Source organism: Octopus sinensis, linkage group LG10 (assembly GCF_006345805.1).
Source record: "Octopus sinensis linkage group LG10, ASM634580v1, whole genome shotgun sequence".
Lineage (NCBI taxonomy): Eukaryota > Metazoa > Mollusca > Cephalopoda > Octopoda > Octopodidae > Octopus > Octopus sinensis.
In genome coordinates, this window is record NC_043006.1 from 29,141,909 (window position 1) to 29,163,855 (window position 21,947).

The 21,947-nt window shown below is 34.7% G+C and overlaps 1 protein-coding gene across 6 annotated transcripts in view; it reads left to right on the forward strand.

Annotated features, from left to right (window-relative positions):
• The window catches only part of LOC115216340 (spectrin beta chain, non-erythrocytic 1), a 242,972-nt gene that overhangs the window by 182,697 nt on the left and 38,328 nt on the right, over nucleotides 1–21,947 (forward strand). For all 6 annotated transcript variants that reach the window (XM_029785570.2, XM_036506463.1, XM_036506462.1 and 3 more), the window contains 13 exons: nucleotides 1,057–1,194; nucleotides 5,389–5,514; nucleotides 6,550–6,680; nucleotides 8,003–8,189; nucleotides 9,535–9,735; nucleotides 12,630–12,725; nucleotides 12,997–13,131; nucleotides 13,584–13,766; nucleotides 14,919–15,110; nucleotides 15,873–16,028; nucleotides 17,228–17,445; nucleotides 19,349–19,538; nucleotides 20,490–20,588. In XM_029785570.2, coding sequence (XP_029641430.1) covers nucleotides 1,057–1,194; nucleotides 5,389–5,514; nucleotides 6,550–6,680; nucleotides 8,003–8,189; nucleotides 9,535–9,735; nucleotides 12,630–12,725; nucleotides 12,997–13,131; nucleotides 13,584–13,766; nucleotides 14,919–15,110; nucleotides 15,873–16,028; nucleotides 17,228–17,445; nucleotides 19,349–19,538; nucleotides 20,490–20,588 — 2,052 coding nt within the window. The remainder of the gene's footprint in view (nucleotides 1–1,056; nucleotides 1,195–5,388; nucleotides 5,515–6,549; nucleotides 6,681–8,002; nucleotides 8,190–9,534; nucleotides 9,736–12,629; nucleotides 12,726–12,996; nucleotides 13,132–13,583; nucleotides 13,767–14,918; nucleotides 15,111–15,872; nucleotides 16,029–17,227; nucleotides 17,446–19,348; nucleotides 19,539–20,489; nucleotides 20,589–21,947) is intronic.

Below are 21,947 nucleotides of genomic sequence, written 5' to 3' on the forward strand. Positions count from 1 at the left end.
TTTATTATCATCATATAGGCATAGGCTTGGTTTTGTGGCAAGAAGCTTGCTTCCAAACCTCATAGTTCCAGGTTCAGTCCCACTGCATGGCACCTTAGCCAAGTATCTACTATAGCCTTGAGCCAACCAAAGCCTTATGAGCAGATTTGGTAGGAAGAAACTGAAAGAAGCCTGTCGTGTGTGTGTATATATATATATCTATACGTTGACTATTTCTACAAATTTAGATGTACATTATTTACATTTGACAGATATTTGTCCTCACCTTGTTTGTTGTTAACGTTTCGGCTGATATACCCTCCAGGCTTTAGATGTGTTAATTACTAGCTCTGCAGGACCTTTTAATTAACAATCTCTTTACTAGTATATTGGAAGATGTATTAGAAGTAGATTGCAGAAGTGTATAGAAAACTAATTCTCTTCAAAGACTGATGAAAACGGTTTTGAAGTTAAAATGTTTTATTTTTACTGCTCGTGACTCTATTTTAAAATCATGTGTTGTCAGCTATCAAAATAAAATTAATTTAATAATTGTTTAACTGTTTAAATGTAGTAATGCTAACAGCACTCTCCTGTTTATTTTACAATGAAATTCTTTGAAATTAAGAAGGCCTGAAATGTCTTTTTGTAAGTGCTCTGCTGTTCAATATAATACCATTTTCACTAACAATTGTAATATTTAATAGATATTTAATGCAACTATCAGATGTGGATTTGAAAAAGTTGCTTCATTATGATCATCAATATTATATTGATTGTTACTATTGATCTTCTTCCATTCAACAGTTCTGGACTACTTTGAAAAAATTAGATTATAGTGTAAGTTATAAGTATTGTGAGCATTTTTGTATTTTAATGGTGTATCAAGATATTGTTTTCACAGTTTTGTAGAAAGATGGTCACATTTTGTAGAATTAGATGTTCACATTAATGGCTGCATGCTGTGTCTTCATTACTTATTTCAAATTATAATCTCAGACTTAAATGTTGGTTAAGTTTACCTCTCTGTCTTCATTGATTCCTTTAAGATATGATTTATCATCTCTTGACATCTAGGAAGGAACTAAATTGGTACAGGCTGATCATTATGCTAAAGAGGAAATTGATATTAGCTTAAAGGAATTGGAATGTTGCTGGAAAGAGCTGTTTTCAACAAGCAATAGAAAATATCAATATCTAAAGGAAGCTTTTGAAGTAAGTACATAATAATAATAATATAATAATAATAATTCTTTTTAATTTTTGTTACAAAGTCAGCAATTTTGAGGGGATAAAATGAGTACAAGTGCTCAACTGATACTTATGTTATCAATTCTGAAAGTTGACCCCAGAGGTATTTGAAACTCTGAAAATAAGGTTGGAAGAAATGCCGCTAACCATTTTGTTCAGTTTGCTAATGCCTCCTAAATAACAATAATAAAAATAATATTCAAATTATGACAAAAACTTTTAAAAAAACAATCATAATGGCGGTGCCCCAGCATGGCCACAGCTCATGAGCTAAAACTAGATAAAATAAAAATAAAAATAAAAAATATAAAAAAGTGTTCACTACTGGAGCTTTTTCTGACACTTGTAATTAATGTATGTGTACATTGAGGATTTCTCTGTGTGTAAATAGGTTTGTGTTAACATGAACATCACCATCATTTTACAACTGTTTTCCCGCAAGTTGGACAGGTTGTTATAGTTTGTGTTACCTTGCACATCACACACACACATCAACTGAGAAACAGGGCAGCTTCAGGGTTGTGTATATCTTTGGTGCATTTTATCATACCAACACTGAGGAAATGACAAAGGGCCTGGTGATTTTCTGTACTTGATGTCTGTCTTCCACTTATACAGGCTTGTCCTTTTCAGGTGCCAGGGCCACTTAAAAAGCACCCATGCCAGTGGTGTATTGATGCACTTGTGCAGGTGTTGCATAAGCACACTGGTGTTGGTGGCATGTAAAGAGCACCCAGCGCACTGTTAAGTGGTTGGCATTAGGGAGTGCATCCTGCCATAGAAGCCAAGCCAAAACAGACAGTTGGAGTCTGGACAGCTCCTTGCTAGCCAACTCCGTGTCAAACCATCCAACCCATGTCAGCATAGAGAGCAGATGTTAAACAATGATGATGATGATATGTGTGTGTGTGTATATATTATCATCGTTGTTTAACTTCTTCATCCCATACTGGCATAGGTTGGACAGATTGACAGGAACCGGCCAAGCAGGAGGCTGTGCCATGCTCCTGTGTCTGTTTTGGCATGGTTTTTACAGCTTGAATCCCTTCCAAACACCAATCACTTTACAGTGTGGACTGGATGCTTTTAAGTGGTACCTGCACTGACAGGGTCACCAGGTAACTTTGCAAGACAAGGAATCTTTGAGATGGGAGGGAATGGTGGAGGAGGAGCTCTTGTGTCAGATGATGAAAGGTTTGTGTGACAGAGAGACAGAAACAGATGTCATGCTGCAAAGGAGGTACATGGTTACCCAGCCAGAGAGAGAGAGAAAGGGTAGGAGAGAGCAGGAGAGGGATGGTGGCAAATGCCAGGGTATACTCGCAACGAAAGAAGACCAGGGAATAGATGGAATGGTAGAGTAAGGAACAGAGATAAATGGTGGCAGGGTATTGCCAAAAGCTCATGAGCAGGGAGTGGAAGTGGGGAATGCTGTGACTGGTGAGAATCTGAGTATATAGAGGGGGAGGGGATGAGGAAGGCAACAATACAGCGACCAGGGTAGTGAGGACTGGATTGGGGAGTGGGAAATGTGCTTGTATATATATGTGTATGTGTGTGTGTGTGTATATATATATATATATGTGTGTGTGTGTGTGTGTGTGTATTTTCTTTATTTGTGAATTAAGACTACCATTGATTTCGTGTTAAGAAAAATAGGAAAATATCCTAGTGTCTTAGCATTTTTTCAAGCCGATCACATGGAGAAAGGTGTTTGCCTCCAAACAGTCTCACTTTGTTCACAGGATTTCTCATAAATTTATGTGAATGAACCAAGGGACGTTACTCTAGAGTCTCATCTTTTGGAATTTTGTCTCCCTTGAATTTGTATGATTAATTATTTTGCATTCTTTGTTTTTTTTTTTGTTCTGGTACGTTGAGGTACAATGTCATTGGAGCACATTTCTCCTTTGTGTGAAATTTGTGTGCTATGTGTGTTTTCATTTAGGAAAGGGGCTATCCTGGTAGGGTTACCCTCGTTTATAGGGGGTCTTCTTTGAAACATTTGAGTGTAAAATATTGATGACCTTCTGGATCTTGGAATCATCTGCAAAGATTCTTATGTTGCTGTGCTTGATGTCAGTAATGTCATTAATGTAGATGATGAAAAGAAGTGGGCCCAACACAGTGCCTTGTGGAACACCTCTACCAACTTTGGCTGGGCTTGATTTTACTCCTTCAACTGTGTGTTGGGTTCTGCCTGTGAGGAAGCACTTCATCCATTGTAGTAACTTTCCAGAGACACCCATGCCGGATAGTTTTTTCTAGAGAATTTTATGATCAGCCCTGTCAAAGGCCTTGCTGAAATAAAGGTAGATGACATAAGTGTAGGAGCCCCGTCCCAAAGCTCTTAAGATGTCATCAAAGTGATGCAGGGGCTGCGTTAGGCAGTGTCTTTCATTACAGAACCCATGTTGGTTGGGGTTCAGCAGTCTATTTCTTTCAAGTAAGTGGGTTATTCGTGATCTTACCACCCTCTCAAATACTTTGATGATATGGGAGGTGAGTGAAATTGAATGGTAGTTCACTGCAAGGGACTTCTTTTCCCTTTTGAAAACTGGGACAGAAAGTTTTCAGGAATATAGTCAATGTCCAGAAAGTTTTCAGGAATATAGCCAATGTCCTGTGAGTTCCTCCACAGATTAGCAAGTTGGTATTGACATACCTTGAGGACACAAGCAGGGAACCTATCAGGGCCTGTTGCTGAATTGTGTTTAATTTCGTTTATTGCTGCTAAGACATCAGTGACACCAAACATTATGTCCGATATATAGTGTGTTGAGGATTAACATCACTGTTACAGTCCAGATCGGCCATATCTGAGCAGTATTGCTTCTGCAGTATCTCGTTCATGGTTTTGGCATTACCTCAGCGAGTGCCATTTTCATCAATTAGCAGGCCAACAGTAGAGACAGTGACCTTGTGTTTTTTTGCAAAAGAGAACACTTTGGGGTTGAATTTGATTTTCTCAATGATCCATTTCCTCTCAGCTGTTCTTTGGTTATTGATGATGGTCTTCATGTATTGTTGGAGATTATATATTTTTTGATTTGAGCAGGGTGAAAGATGTCGAATATATGTGTAGCTATTGGCATTATTGTGTGTGTGTCAAAATTGACAAAAGGCAGAGCAGGCCCAAAAAACTGCTCTATTGGGGGCAACTAGGATTTTGAGATTGGTGCTTGGGTGTTGAGTATCTTCCACAATAAGTTAACATCCAATAACAATAGCCTTGTGCTTATTATTATTATTTCTAACATAGAAATGAGGCCATATTTTTTTTTTAATTATATAGGAGGAATATAGTCAATTAAATCAACCTCGGTACTTGAAAGGCAATTTTTATCAATTCCAAAATGGTGGAAGCAAATTAATCTTAGTAGGATAAGGAATTTAAATATTACAAAGAATTTTTTTAATCCAGCCCCTTAGTGGTTATAAGGTCCATTAGAAGTAATTTAAATGATATTAATAATTTTTATGATAATTATAATTTTGTGTGTTTTAATGAAAACCATTAAAGAATAATTTATTGAGTTAGACTGTAAATAAGCATGACTAACTAACCAGGCCAGAAGAAAATAAAAATCTCATTAATACCCAAATAATCATTATGCTAATAATTCTATTCTCACATAGGTGTGGCTGTGTGGTAAGAAATTTGCTTCTCAACCACATGGTTTGAGGTTCAGTCCCACAGCATGGCACCTTGGGCAAGTGTCTTCTACTATAGCCTCAGGCTGACCAAAGCCTTGTGAGTAGATTTGGTAGATGGACACTGAAAAAAACCCACCCTATATATATATATATGTATGTATGTATATATTTGTGTTTGTGTGTGTGTTGCCCCCCCCCCAACCACCAACGCTTGACAACCAATGTCGGTGTTTACATCCCTGTTACCTAGCAGTTCAGCAAAAGAGACCGATAGAATAAGTACCAGACTTACAAAGAATAAGTCCAGGGATTGATTTCTTTGACTAAAAGGCAGTGCTCTAGCGTGGTCACCGTCAAAATGACTGAAACCAGTAAAATATTATGAGCATAACATTTGGTCAATTTTCTGCTCTTGTTTAGATATTTAAATTTTTTGTTGTTGCAGGTTTGAATTGGTTTGTTTCTTGATATCATTATTTCATGTCTATCTTTGTTTAACAGGCTCTAACAATAAATCGTGATTTGGATGATCTCAATCAGTGGCTGGATGAAACGGAGAGTCAACTGACCTCTGAAGACCATGGCAAAGACTTAGTCACTGTCACCATGCTTATTAAAAAAAATCAGGTATTGATTGTCATTATCATTTCTATCTGTTAGAGAATGTTCATATTATTATATGTAATAAAACTATTTATGTTCATGGAGGGCTTAAGGCACAGGTTTTTTTCTGGTTATTTCAGTTTATGAATTGCAAATAGCTTAAGGTGAACTTAGTAATTTATCACAGCTTGAGAAAAATTTTTTAACATGACAAATGTAAACTTCATCGATGAAGAAATATTTCTTCAAGATAATTAGTTTTGTAATTTAAAATATACTTAAATACTTTGTCGAACGACAACACTACCTCTAGAAGTTTTCAAACTTGTCCGATTTTCTAAGAGTTAAAACTTATAATAGATTGATCACAGGTTAGTAATTGTTATCCTGATTGCTAATGCATAAACAACAACAACAATAATTAATTAGATATGTAGTCAAATCATGTAATTACTCTCATTTCTTATACTTGTGAAATGCACTTTAGAACAGATTTAAAAATTGATTTTCTTTTTTATTGAATACAAAAGTATTTCCTACCCATCACGTTTGTCTTCTTTTTGTACAATCCACTGAAATCCTCTGCTGTATGTTCTGGTACTTATGTTATCCCAGGACATTGAGAGATAAAGGATTGATATTTAGAATAGTCAGAAACTACTTACACTTTTTTTGTTCTTTTCTCCTTTTTTTTATTATTATCTTGAAACCATTTTATTATTATCTATTCTAAACTAACTTGTTGTATATAGTTACTTGGTGACAGAGCTGGTCCAAATGCTTGCCAGAATTGTGCTTGGTAACTCGCTGTTTTAAGATTTATTCATTTCAGGATCATATTGGCCTTTATATGTTTAGTAGTTAATAATACTAGTAAAATACTAAATTAATTATATAACTTCTTTTGCAATATTTATCCTGTGACAATTAGCTATTTTAATTATTAAGGTAATAGAAATTTAAAAGTAACATTTATTGTAATTAGCATTTCTATTTCTGTTAGGATTTTGAGAATCATCATAATAGGTATATATTCACTTCTTGCCAATTGTATTTCAGCGTCTGAAGCAAGATTTTGAGAACCATAGGAAGAAAACGAACAACCTTTATGAGTCCACAAAATCTTTGAAAGAGGAAAATCATTTCATGGGCAAAGAGTTAATGAAAAGAACACAAGAAACTATTGATAGGTAAAATATAGCTGCTATTTTGTAGTAGTAGTAGTAGTAGTAGTAGTAAACATGTCATCTGAACTTGTAATTGTCTTCATTCCTTATTATTTGCTGTAAATTCATATTTATATCTTGCTAGCATACAAAGTGGTATCAAAAGATTTCTGGACTAGTTATGTTTAATAAAAAATGACTTATTTACCTAAGTTTTCTTAGGTAAATAAGTTATTTAGATAATTCATCTCATTCAAAATAGTCACCTTGCACAGCAATACACTGGTCTCAGAGTTCCTGCCACTTTCGGAATCTGGCTTGGAGCTTGTTCTCCTTAAGCAAGTCGAGGACCTTCTATGACTTGCTCTGGACCTCAACAGTGATGTTAAAATAGTGACCTTTGAGCTGCATTTTCATCTTGGGGAACAAATGGAAGTCTGCCAGTGCTAAATCTGGTGACTAGGGTGGGTGTGGAAGTGATGCCATGTTGTTTCGGGTGAGAAGCTCAACTTAGGAGGACTTGGTGAAGAATCCAATTCTTCATGCTCCACAGACCCAGTCATTTTTGCCGAATGTCCTCCCTCGGATGCTTCAACACAGTAGAACTCACAGTTGATGGTTTGCACCTGGTAGATGAATTCTTTCCAGGTGTGATGCTAACGACAGGTGTTCCAGATTACTCATCGTCTTCCAGGGACATTTCCCTGCTTTTGAAGCGCCTATGCCACTCAAAACATTGCGTACGACCCATTACCTCATTGCCATAAGCTTGCCATAGCATGCTCAATGTCTCTGTAGCAGACTTCCCAAGTTTAATGCAAAATTTCACATTGGCTCTTCTTGTCCATGACAAAATCGCTGACAGCAGCATACATGTGATCACAAAAACACAGATTTTACATGTGAAGTAACCCCAAGGATTTCACTTGACTCACAGCTTCATAAAGGACACTGCTAGCTCTCATTTTGCATGCAACTATATACTGCCATCTGCTGGTGTGCTACAAAACTATTCTGGGACCACCTCATATAGGTGTCACATCTATGGAATTAGTTCTTCCTGAGTATTTTCAGATATTTCAGTTCAACCAATCTTTTGTTGTATTCCTTCTGGATTTGAAATCATTATTATTTAATGTCTGTTGCCCATGCTGGCATGGGTTGGACTAATGTTTACAGCACCTAGGTTTCCCAAGAACTCTCATTTAAGTACTAACTAAGCTCAACGCTGCTTAATATCAGGGATTGGAAAAGAACTGGTGCTTTCAGTGTGATATGGTCATAAACTATAAAAGGTGAAAATATTTGATCCATTCTCATTTCTAATTTTTTCTCCTTCCTTTCAGGTTTGAATCATTATCAGAACCATTCAATATTAGAGAAGAAAACTTAAATGATTCTCTTCAATTATACCGATTCTACCGGGATCTAGAAGATGAACTGACTTGGATTAATGAGAAACAGCCAATTGTAGAATCAAAAGATTTTGGTAAATCTCTCCCTGAAGTGCAGAACCTTTTGAAGAAATTCCAGGTATGGATTATTCTGTGTTAGAATAATCTAATATCTTGATAAGGCTCTGAATAATTTTTCTATGAGATTTTGTCTAATAGATGAAAACATGAAATTAGAGAGATACAAACAAAGAAATAAGGAATCAACTAAATTTGTGTATAATTGTTGAACCCTAAGTCAGCTCTGATTTAGTAAATCAAAGATATTTCAGTTATGACCATCCAATTTTTTTCCTAAGCATAACACATATGAGCCACCATTATCTAATGTGTTCTTCTTTTTACAACACTAAAGCATGACTTGAGGATATTTGGGTGTTATTTCTAGCATATCAAGTGACCATATAAGTGTGCCTATATTTTGTGTGCCTCATCATTAAGTTTGTATATAATTTTCAAGTGTGGACTAATTAGATTTGTATTTTGAAGAAGCACTTAATTGGCAGATTTTAAAAGCTAAATGTTAATAAGAACTGGGGGAAACACAAATAGTCTGGTTTTGATAGTTCAATTTGGATATATTTCCATGTTGCTATCACATTGCCATTTCTGCCATTGTAGCATATGAAATTTAATTTTTTTACCAAACTTTTCTACCCTCTTTGGTCTTTGGCTCCAAGCTCTGAGTAGTCCAGTATAGAATGAAATATTGATGTGGCTTCCATTCTAGTGTTTCAACAGACTTGGTGATCTTGGTGGCACCCATTTCCTTCTCAAGTTATGGCTGTGGGCTGTCAAGTAGCTTTATGTACAGCATAAATATAGGTGAAATTGCCATTTTGATGAGAGATTGCACTATCTGCTTTTGTTCATAATTGTTTCTGTTTTGTGTGTGTGCTTACAGGTAGGAATCTTGATTTTGTGTACCTCATCATCAAGTTATGGACTATACTTTTCTATGGATGTTATATGGCAGATTAAGCCTAACCCATCCAAGATTAAAAATTTGAGAACTGGAAACCAGGGTTAAATATAATATGTTTGCTTAGAGAGTCATGAAAGAATTAAGTAAATAACTTTCAAGACTTTGTTTTCTGTATAAAGTTAGGTGGCTGTGAGAGAAATCTTCACACAATTATTGGGCTAATGCAGCTGAGGTAATTATGCTCGGTAAGCTTACTGCCTGTTCTTTAGCTAGGTAAAGTGAGACAGGTAAAACTGGGTGTCTCACTGAGATGAAATGAAGAACTTGCTACAGATAGGATTTTGTAATTCATGAGCATTTACTTAGCTTCTATCTGGAAATTTAGATTCTGTTTTAAGATTGTATTTAGTAAGACAAAGTGTATCTTGTTATATCTTTATTGGATGCTGAAACGAAAATTCTTTGAAGTTAAAACATTAATAAACCGTGTATTTTGTAGGCTGTTGAGTTTGAAATTATTGGCCATGAACCTTCCATTGAAGCTGTTGCAACAACTGCTCGCAATATGTTGAAAAGTAACCATTTTGAAGCAGCTGATGTTCAAGCTCGGATTGATAATCTTCACATTAAACTTCAGCGACTTAAAGAATGCGCTTCTGTACGAAAAATAAAACTTCAGAATTCTTTGGAAGCACAGAAAGTAGGTTTTTTTTTTTTGTTACTTTTGATATTAACCTTTGCACAACGGTTCAAATTTTGCTCCCAAGAAACCTAGTATTTGTTTAAAATTGGGTATGTTTGGTAACATGAAAACCTCCATGTCATACACAAGTCTTGTTTTCATTTCATTAGTTTTTTTGTTTTTTTTTATAACATTGATGGTTTATTACTGTTATATATATGAGCCAGTGTACTGGGGTATGAGGGATGTGAGTACTTTCATGTCAATCACCCATGTTGCTTGTCTTGAGGCACTCCAGAGTGTGTGTGTGTGTGTGTAGCAGTAATGTCTTCCTAGGTGTGGGAACAGCATTTCATTGTGAAGAGAAAAGGCAGTCTTTGAATTGTAGCCTTTGCTATGTTGAGTATGTGCGTTTCTTAGATTTTTACCAATGATGTGGAGCTCTTCTAACATTTGTGGCAACCTTGAAGGTTCTAATAGTGTGCTTAGATGGGTTGAGTACAATAATGTTTTTTTGTCATCTGTAGACTATTTAAAGAAATTTTCACACCTCCCCCTAAAAATCCCCTGCGTATTATACTCGAGGATTTACAGTGTGTATATATATATATCATGTGATCACGTGACCGACCAGGCTATCAGATGTTGCTACACATCGCTGGTCACAATGCGCTTCGCATTGTTTTAGCCTTCAAATGACGCCACCCTGCTGGCTAAGTGAGCAGGCCAACTGAAGAAAGAGTGAGAGAAAGTTGCGACAAAAGAGTACAGCAGGGATCGCCACCACCCCCTGCCAGAGCCTCGTGGAGCTTTGGGTGTTTTCGCTCAATAAACACTCACAACGCCTGGTCTGGGAATTGAAACCGCGATCCTATGACCACAAGTCCGCTGTCCTAACCACTGGGCCATTGCACCTCCACATACATGTATGTTGTGTGTGTATGTATGTACGTATGTATGGCGGCCTCTGATCAACAGGTGTTGTTTTAAGCTCCTAGAAAATCGCCAAGAAATTTCTGAAAAGCTGCGAAGGCCATTATGAATAAAACCCCAAAAAGCCTTGAATGTCTTCCTGAATGACAAAGTATTGACTTGAGGAAATATAAAGTGAAATATATTAAGCAGGAAGAACCTTTTGCAAATGTAGGAATTATAAGCATTGCACATAACAACACGTGGATTTTACGAAATTTCAAAATTAACTGCGATTTTCGATCGGAACAAAAGAATAAAATAAAATCAAATCATTATCTGAATAACTTTTGAGTGAAAACGTAACAAGATACATTTAAAGAAAAACCATCTGAAATATATAGAAGGGAAGAACAGAAAAAGTAAAAGCCTTTACGAATATACAAAATGTAAACAGCGCATGGTATCACTTTAACTTGAAAAGAAGTTCAAAATCTTCCACTACCTTGGAAATACCCATCTCTTTGGAAAAACTAGATAAGTATCTGTATGTTTTCTGTCATTTATTGAAGCCAAATATTAGGGGAAAGTAGAAGGTTAAATTTACATAAGGTCTTTTTTCTCTGTTTTGCTTATGAGATTATTGATTATTATAGAGAGGTTTAACTTTCATTACTCCTGATTTAAGAGAATTTCTGTAGTTACAGATAGGCATATATTTATTTGTTCCTTTATTTATTTTTCCCTATCCAAGTAGAATCCTTGTCAAGTGTTTGCATAACTTCTCTCTCTCTCTCTCTCTCTTCATCATACCGTCATTTCCCCTTTCACTATTGCCTCTCTCTAAATATTTAGACACACTCTCTCTCTCTCTCTATCTCTTTACTTCACTCCATCATCCTATAATTCTTCTCTCAGACTCTTAATCTCTCTTCTACTGTTTTCTCTTTTTCTCTCTCTATCTTTCCTCTCTATAAATACATAGACACACACACTCTCTCTTCCTCTTTTTCATTACTTTTCTCCATCGCACCGTCTTTCTCTCAGCCCCTCAAACTCCCTAAATATAGTATATATATGTATATATGTGTGGTATATATATACACATATATATAAGTACTAGGCTTGGGGTCGATTTGCTTGACTAAAGGCGGTGCTCCAGCATGGCCGCAGTCGAATGACTGAAACAAGTAAAAGAGTATATAATGAATCAGTTTAAGGGAAAAGGATAATAGAGAACATCCAATTTATTATTCTGCAGTCATTTATGTTCTTCTGTTTTCATTAGTAGAAGTGCATATTGGTGCCCACTTGCATTATATATCCCCATCAACCAAAAGTTTTGGAAAAGTTTAGAAACTAGACTATGTCATCATCATATATATATATATAATATATGTATAATATATATTATACACACACAACTGGCTTCCACAAGTCACAGCTGTGGTAAGAAGTTTTTCTTCCGATACATATGGCATTGGGTTCAGTCCCACTGTGTGACACCTTCAGCAAGTGACTTCTACTACAGTTTCAGGCTGACCAAAGCCTTGTGAGTGGATTTGGTAGAGGGAAACTGAAAGAAGCCCATTGTATATATATGTGTGTGTGTCTTCGAGTTTGTTTGACCCCCCCCCCCATCACCACTTGACAACTGGTGTTGGTGTCACTTAGCAGTTCAGCAAAAGAAACTGATAGAATAAGCACCAGCCTTAAAATATGTAAGTATTGGGGTGGATTCATTTGACTAAAATTCTTCAAGGTGGTGCCCCAGGATGGCCACAACCTAACGACTGAAACAAGTAAAAGAAAAGATTTATCAGTTTTTCTCTACAATGTATTGGTCAGCCCAAGACTTTAGTAGAACTATATGAGATGCTGAGCCATAAGACTGAATCTGAGACCACCTGATTGTGCACCAAATTTAACCACAAAGGACAGTAATCTTTGTAAAGATATTTTAAACTGAATTTCTCATTCTCTTCTATTCTGAAATACAGTTTTATGCTGAAGTGGATGAAGCTGAAGCTTGGATGAAAGAGAAATTACCACTTTTGACAACTTCTGATCTTGGTGTTGATGAAGATTCTGTACAGGTATCTATGCTTACGTGTCATTTAATTTATCACAAATGTTGCTTTTAATTAATCACTGGAAAAGCTGAATTAATTTATCTGAAATTATAGTAGCTTATGAAAGTGTTTGTATGTTATTGAATGTGTGTGTTTAGATAGGTCTCCAACCTATCCAGAAAGAAGTTATAACTCCAGATAAGAACTGACTTAGACTGTGATGTCTTACCCAAACCATGTCAGCATGGAAGTCACCAAGTGATTTTAATTGTAATTTTTAAATATTATATTTTAGATCCTCATGAAGAAATTAGATGCTCTTGAGAGAGATATTGAAAATTTCAGTAATAACATTGGTGAATTAGCTGCTGTTCGACACAGTCTTGTAGACAGAGGACATTATGATGCAGAAAACATTCAGAGGTACCAGGTAAGAGAGTGTTGTATTCTTCACATTATCAATGATTTTCTCAATTAAGCAAGCTAAAATAATACAAAAAAGAAAGATCTGATATTCAATGAATGTGCAAGTTATGTGATGCCATTGTAAATATTAAGGGTTACTGCTGTGTAAAGCCCAAGTCAGTTCTGATTGAGCAAAAGTATTCCAACAGTGACCGTCCTATATTGTTATTTCATATTTCATATATTTAATGTGATACATCATACATTTAATACTGCATCATCAATGTAGCTAAGATGTCATTTTTATAACCCTAACATCAACTCTGAATTCCAATCCCATCTCAAAATATTTCAAGAGTAAAATGTCTTAAATGTTTAAGGAATGAAACCTTGTCTTAGAATTGGACAAATTATGCTTTGTTAAAATATTTTAGAAATATCTATTCTATTGAAGAAAAATGTTTTTTATCTTTCAAGGAAAAAATAGAAACCATGTATAGCAACCTGCAGGATTTGTTGACTCAAAGACGTATCAAACTAACAGAAGGCAAGCAATTTTTTGAATTTCTTAAAGATGTTGAAGAAGCTTCCAACCGAATCCGTGAAAAGGCTGCCATTGCCACCAGTGAAGATTGTGGTCAAGATTTGGAACATGTTGAAGTAAGAATGCTTCTCTTTTTCTTTTTTTTTCTACACCTAAATTTATATATCAAAATAAAAAAATTCTGTTAGTGTTTGTATATTTAACAACTTCATTGTAAGGATTGCCTAATTGGTTGCTTGCTATCTGATGTTGAAACAGATAAATTGTGTATTTCTGTTGGTGTGGCCCTTAACTCTACCTTAACTCTACCCCCCCCCCCCAACCACTCAAACATAATTTTCATTGGTTTTAAAACAGAAAAGGTGTAGTTACAAGTAAAATGGCAATTATGAAAAAAGAGAATGCAAAGGAAATATGTCAACTGGTTTTATTAACTGAATTATCTTACAGATGGGACGATTTGTGTGCTCGTACTGCGGGTTTCTGCTTGTATTTCAAGACAAAAATTCGCATGAGTCTCAGCTCATACAACAAATTACTTGTACTGGAAGGTTCTACTGTGTGTGTGTATTATATATATATATATATATATATCATCATCATCATCATCATTTAGCGTCCGCTTTCCATGCTAGCATGGGTCGAACGGTTCAACTGGGGTCTGTGAAGCTGGAAGGCTTCGTCAGGCCCAGTCAGATCTGGCAGTGTTTCTACGGCTGGATGCCCTTCCTAACGCCAACCACTCCGTGAGTGTAGTGGGTGCTTTTTACGTGCCACCTGCACAGGTGCCAGACAGAGCTGGCAAACGGCCTCGAACAGATGGTGCTTTTATGTGTCACCGGCACGGGGCCAGGCGATGCTACAAACACACAGACAAACAGACAGATATTCTGTTATTGAAACAGAGTTTGTCTCATGACTTGTGATTCACACCATTGCAATTGTGAATATATATCTAATGTAAATTAGTCAAACTCGGTGGAGTTGGTCTACTGACATTCTTTCAGTTGCTTACAGCCAGACCCCCTAACCAACAGAAAGAATGTCAATAAGCCCTTTACATTAACAAAAAGCCCCAAGGTATCAATGGTGAGTTTGACTTATTTACATAAGTGTTGAGGATTTTTCCCACAATTTATTTCCTGTTTGTCTCTGTGTGTGAAAGTAATATTAATTTCTCTTTATTGACAAGAGTAGTAGTAAGATCATAGATAATTAAAAACTGGGAGGCTTAACTATTTTCAACTCTTTCACAATTACAATTCCAGTTACTCCAACACAAATTTGATGAATTTATGAAAGAACTTGAAACAAGTGAAGACCGCATTACTGCTATCAATGTTAGTGCAAAGAAGATGGTCGAAGCCAACCATTATAAATCAGATGAAATTGTGGAACATGCAAAACAAATCAGTTTGTTGTGGGAAGACCTAAATGACGCTTCCAGAGCACGTAAAGAGGTAAAAATTCTATTTCATTTTTGGATTCAATATAGCATATCCTATAGGATGGAAGATAAGTGAGCCAAGTTCTTGATTCAGTTTAAATCCTTGTCTATAGTTATATCTAGTTGAAGAGAAATAACTTTGAATATTTTTATTATTGTATTTTATTATGTAACATTTTAGCAAATAATACAACTTGAATTGGATGTCAGTTTTTAAAAATTGAAGTTGGGTTTACTAATCTGTGAAGTTTGTTGTTTTTATTATTTTGGGGGATATCTTATGCATATTATGTACCTCAGTTAAGTTAATCAGGAATAGATTTTATCCACAGCACACTGCTGGAATATTAACAATCCAACAAAGGCACCTCAACATGATTGTTTGACCTGCTCAAAATAATAGCCAAATTTCCTTCAAACTACTGTTTTGAAAAATGACAGTAGAAGGTGACTTTGAATAATGTAGTCCAATGTACAGTATTCCAGAAAAAAAATGGATAGTTACAGTTTGAACATTTTCAATCATAGGTGTTCTTGATCACAATATTATTTTCTTAGCTGATAATATGACCATTCTTCTGCCTTCCTTACAAAGTAAGAAATAAAATAGTTTCAATGCCTTTTTACATTTATCATAATATTATTACTGAATAAAAAAAAAAGCTTAGAAATTTTTAGCTTTTAAGATTGAAATGAAAAATCCTGTTTAGAATCTCTTTGATTTTCTTACTATGAAAAATTTCTGATTCTTATAAATGGTTATATTTGTTTCCAGGCTTTGATTAATGCTTACCAGATTCACTGTTATGGACGTGATACAGATGATACTTTGGAGTGGATTAAAGAGAAAGATGCTATTGTGTCAAATGAGGATTATGGCCATGACTTGGAAAGTGTTCAGTCATTATATACCAGACATAATGGACTGGAAGTAAGAGGAACTCATTCATTCATACACGAATACACTCACCTATAAACATACCTTCATAAAGTATATGCATGATTTTAATAACAATGAAATTATTGTATACAGTGCTCAGGTGCACCACAACTTGTCAGAAAGTGCGTATAAAGTATATGCAGTAATGTACAAAATGCCTGGAAAGCGAACAGTGTATGAGTCAGATACATGCTTGTGTGTGTATGGAGGGGAGAAAATCAGGTGTAGTGTTGGCGAATCTCAGAAAGCATGAAAGTTTTGAAGGATGCAGTGCTCAGACAACTAACAACTGATGCTGGCAGTTTGTTCCATGCTTCAGCAACTCTCAGCGTGAAAAAAATGTTTCCTAAAGTCATTTTATTTAGTATATATGAAGACAGTAAATTTGAAAGACAACACTTGTGTATTAACAGTATGGAACTCTTGATTACATGGTCAGGAGTTCAAAACTTAGTGATTCTATTTTTGGTTGTATTCCCTGGTATCCTTCCTTCTGCTTTTGTATCATAATAGCACTTGCAGAACTCGTTGTGTTTAATCACTTTATGCAAATCCTAAAGTTATAGAAGCAGACTCTATTCCTCTGTTGACATTCTTACAACATAATTTTAATACTTCTTCTTGTCCCCACCCACTGTGTAAGCATGACTCACAGCCACATGACTTCTGGTTCAGTCCCACTGCACCAGGCTGACCAATGCCTTGTGAGTGAATTTAGTAGAGAGAACTTGTGTGCGTGTGTGTGAATGTATGTGTATATATGTGTGTGTTTTTGTGCTTGTCCCCTCCATGACTTAGCAGTTCAGCAAAAGAGGATAAGCACCGGCACTGGGCTCGATTCAATTGAGAGAAAGCTTTCAAGACGGCTGCAGTCCACTGACTAAAATAAGGGAGGAATAAATAACACCAAAATCAAGTTATATGTTTCCATCATAAGAATAGAAAAATTCCACTTACGAAATTTAGTAATCGACCTCTTCTACTCGTTCCAGTGACTTGTCCAATGATGACGATGGATGGATTATTGGGAAAACACAACACAACCCTTCCTTCCTTCCTTCCATCCATCATTCAATCCATCCATCCATCAATCAATCAATCATATAATTGTTCACTAACCACAGGTGCTACTCAGCAACTGAATCTGCAATGTTCCGCTCTAAAACTCATTCCTCATTGTTGTTTTTCAGAGAGATCTTGCTGCCATTAGTGAACAGGTTGAAAACATGACTAAAAGTGCAAGACGTTTAGTTGAAGAATTCCCTGATGCCAAAACCCATGTGGTGAATAAACATGAAAGCATGGTGCAGGCCTGGAATAAACTTGTTGAAAAATCTTCAATAAAGAAAGAAAAATTGTTGCAAGCTCAAAAACTTCAGACCTACTTTAATGAATACCGTGAATTAACGTTAGTAGTATTTTAATTTTCTCTCACTTTGCTAAAAAATTATATTGTTAATCTTTTAATATACTGACTAAACTATCTTGAAGATAAAACTTTAAAGAAATTTAATATCTCATCCCAAATGTTTTTAGCTTAGGTAAATAACAAGATAAACTTACAGTTATGAGGCAGATTGACTTCTGTTTAGTTTTAGCTGTTGTACCACAGTGGTACGTATATTCTTCTTAATAAAAGAAAGTTATTTTACATCAATTTACATTCTTCCTCCTTCCTCTCTCTCTCTCTCTCTCTCAGAGAATAGAGATAAATAGATATCTCTTTTCTCTGTAATTACCAAAAGTGCCTACATCATCAGATTGGTTAGAAAAAAATAGTTAGGCACTTCAAAAAGATACTTTGATAAAAACAAAATGTGGAACTCTCCACTTCTCTAGTAGCTCTCTTGCAATTCTTTTATTTTTTTTTATTCTTTTTCCCAAGGATTGTATCTTGGGGAGTTAAAGTAGTCAAATTGTTATATTAATTTGATGTTTCAATTTGTATTTTGTCACAGTTTTGTGCACTTGATAACCTTTAATAACCCAAGCTCTGCTAACTTTAAAGAGATTATATATACTACAAATAACTGCAGCATTTTCTTATCTTGCTCTACTGATCCTATGAATCAGGAGTAGACTACCAGTGCTACTCTAGTAAATGCTCCAGTATTGATTTAACATAAGTCTCAACATATGACAGATCCAGTTGTTTGATCAATGGGTCCAACTCACATCTCATCTCAGCAATCCTCACAGACACTAGTCCTCTTAATGTAGTTTTCTCTATGACACCGTGTGTATCAAGGTTGATCCTTTCAGCTTACCTCCTCATGTATTACAGTTTAAATGCATAGTGATACCAGACGTTTGTACACTTAATATAATTTTCAGGCAGACTTGAAGGGACATAGTTGATCATTTTAATTTCAGGTACAGCCCATTCCCTATTTAAATTATTATATGAAGATAGGAAAACCTTTATTAGTATCCTTTACAATTTAACAGCTTATAAGATGCTCCTTGTTTGAACATTTACCAAATTCTTGTATTGTTGTATTTTAAGATTTTAATATTTCTAATGGTTTTCAAACTTCACTGTTTCATCTCAATAAAAAGAATTCACCTATAAGCCATGAACTTAGAAAATTTGGTTGAAACTAAAACAATGCATACTAATAATTTTATGTGTTTATGAACTAATGATGTGCAGAAGTGGCTGTCTGTACTACAATTTCTGTTTAAATGTGTGAATATGAGTGTAGTATAAGTACATATACTTGCAGTTTTAATTGCCTAAATGCCTTTCCTGAAACTTTTCAAGACTTCTCTATATGTTGTTAGTTTAAACTTATCATATACTTTTGAAAATGTAGTCCTGATCTTTAATAATATGCAGATATAAGAACTGTTTGCTTACAATTACAATGCAAATATAAATAACCCAGTGAGTAAGGTCTAATTCCATCTTAAAACGGAGGCCATTGGATAATGTTGTTCCAGATACAGTATTCCTGAGCAAAGACCTGGTCACAGCTGAAATACCTTTGAAGATAGGTTTGGTGAATTAGAGCTGATCTGGAGCTAAACAAGGAAGAATAGCATACAAACATATGAGCTGATGAGGGGAGCCTTCTAAGTGCTAAAAATAGCAACAAAGTCTTAGCTCACATCCTACTATCTTCAAAAAGAAAGAAAAGGAAGGCTACAGTGAATAATGTAGCCATGATATGTAAAAAGATGAAATTACCCTGGTTTTTTATCATAGTTCTGTTCAAAAATGGTTGACTTGAGGTTTAACAATTACAGGTTGCTAATACATCTAAAATGTTCTGAAATATAAATTCAATAATTTTTCTTTTTTTCTTTAGAACGTGGATCAATGAAATGCTTTCATTGATTTCAGCTGAAGACCTGGCTAAAGATATTGCTGGTGCTGAAGCTTCTTTGAATAGATTTAAAGAGATAAAAGCTGAAATAGACAGCAGAAAGGAACCAATGACTAAATTTAATCAAATTGGCCAAGGTTTAATAGAAAATGGGCATTTCTTATCAGAAGAGGTATATTTCACATTTTAATTTATTTATAAAGCAACCACCACTGGGATTGCCATACCATAAAATCCCCAACCATTCTTCATTCTGAGTGTATGTTCTCTTTCAATTCCTGCCAACTGGTGCAACTAAAGTCTTGATTGTTTCCTTTGCACCAAGTTTATTACTCTCCTCCACTTTTTATAAACTTTGTTTGTTGACATTATTTTTCTCTTTTCCCCTCAATTTCTATATCCAGTAATACAGAGAAATGTTGATAGAGAAAGTCTTCCTAATATCTCATTGTACTTACCAGGATGAGGCTGATGGCCTTTCCCCTCTTTGCTAAAGCAAGTTAGTGGTATAATCCTCTCAATGGACGTTACTATCAACCAGCTTTGTTCTATGATAATAACCACTTAATTCTACAGATCAACAATTAGTAGACACAAAATCAGTGTATTTAGAGACACTTATTCAATTGTTCTCTATTCACTTTCAGGTATATCTGACTGACAGAAATATCATGTTTGCTTCTGGAGCTTATCATGAACTGTCAGCATCTTCTGGTGACACTGTCAGGTTGAAGACTTTTAGAAATTACTCATAATAGTTTGGGGTACAAACTGTTCAGTGCATCCTCATCATGGCTCAGCATATCTCCTGAAAATCGCCACTGATACCATTTTACAACATTTTATAAAATGGAAAGTGGACAATCTACCAGCAGTACTATCCAATGGAATATACACTTGAACATTCTGAACTAACATTTTTTATCACTCAATTATTGGTCTACTTGTAGATCTTATTGGTTGTATTTAGTAGAATTATATTATTCAATTTGTGGAAAGCAGAATGAGATTTCATCTTCCAAAGCAGACTTTTTTTTTGTGGTGGGAGGTAGTTTAAATGGTTTATATTGATATATCTGTTCTGACTATTACTAGAATCCTGCATTGTTTCTGTTTTCTGTAGATCCAACAAAAAATCGACACCCTCACCGAAGCTTATGAGACACTTTTACAGAATTGGAAGGAACACAAAAAGGTTCATGAATACAATCTTGAAGCTCAGGTACGTCAATTAATCTCATTTAACATTATTTTCCCTTTTTTTTTTATTTCATTGGTTAGTAACATCAGTGCTAATGACCTTTACAGACCTCTCAAACTGAGGAGAATCATAATAGTTGTCGGTTTGACAACATTTTTCCTAATCCAAACCTCCAAGTCATTTAAATATGCAAAACTTATATTACACTTGATTGCAGCAGTTTGTTAGTACTGTATTGCAAATAATAACATGACTCTTGAATATAAAAACTTTTGCATTTTATTGAATGATTGATTTAATTTCTGAGGCTGTCAACATAAAAACATTTCAGTGATAGAAATGAGCTAATTTAGCTTCTACTCCAGCACAAATATTAACTTCTTATCATGGAGAAACCATAATACTTTCTAGTTAGCAGTTTTACGAGAGATATGTTTGCACCATTGCTGTCTGTATGCTCATATACATGAGCTCAAATGTAACTACAATAATTATATTGTCTGAGAACAAGGCATCTGGCAGTAAAAAAAAAAAAAATTATCAGCAAACAGATTTTCTATTCATGCTCTGCTAGATGTGTAATGTCAGTTGGTTCATCAATTTTTAGACATTATATTATGTCAACTTATTTATATATTTACTAAACTGACAATTACAAGAATATACATACATGTATAGCATATTATGCTTTACATATAAAATATATTAGTATATAAAGATACCAGTAATTATATTCCTGTATGTTATATTTTGATAATTACATAATTACTGTTATCTTTATATATTAATATATCTTATATGTAAAGCATAATATGTTATACATGTATGTATATTCTTGTAATTGTAATTTTAGTAAATAAATAAGTTGACATAATATAATGTCTAAAAATTGATGAACCAACTATTGATCCCCTCCATTTTCTTATTGCTCTCTCTCTCTCTATATATATATATATATTTATATATATATATATATATATATATATATATAAATTAATAATTTTAAATTTTGTATTTTATATATTTTGTATATTATATTAATTATTTTTATTTTTTATTTTTATGTTTTGGTTTGTTTTTCACTGTTTGATTTGCCTAATAGTGGTTTTATCTCTAATTTAATTTATAGATATATATATATATATATATATATATATATATATATATATATATATATATACGCACACACACACACACACACATGATGGGCTTCTTTCAGTTTCTATCTACCATATCCACTCTCTAAGCTTTGGTTGGCCCAGGCTATAGTAGAAGACACTTGCCCAAGGTGCCATGCAATGGAACTGAACCCGGAACCATGTGGTTGGGAAGCAAGCCTCCTGTGCGTGCATATATATATATAGTTTGTGTGTGTGAGTT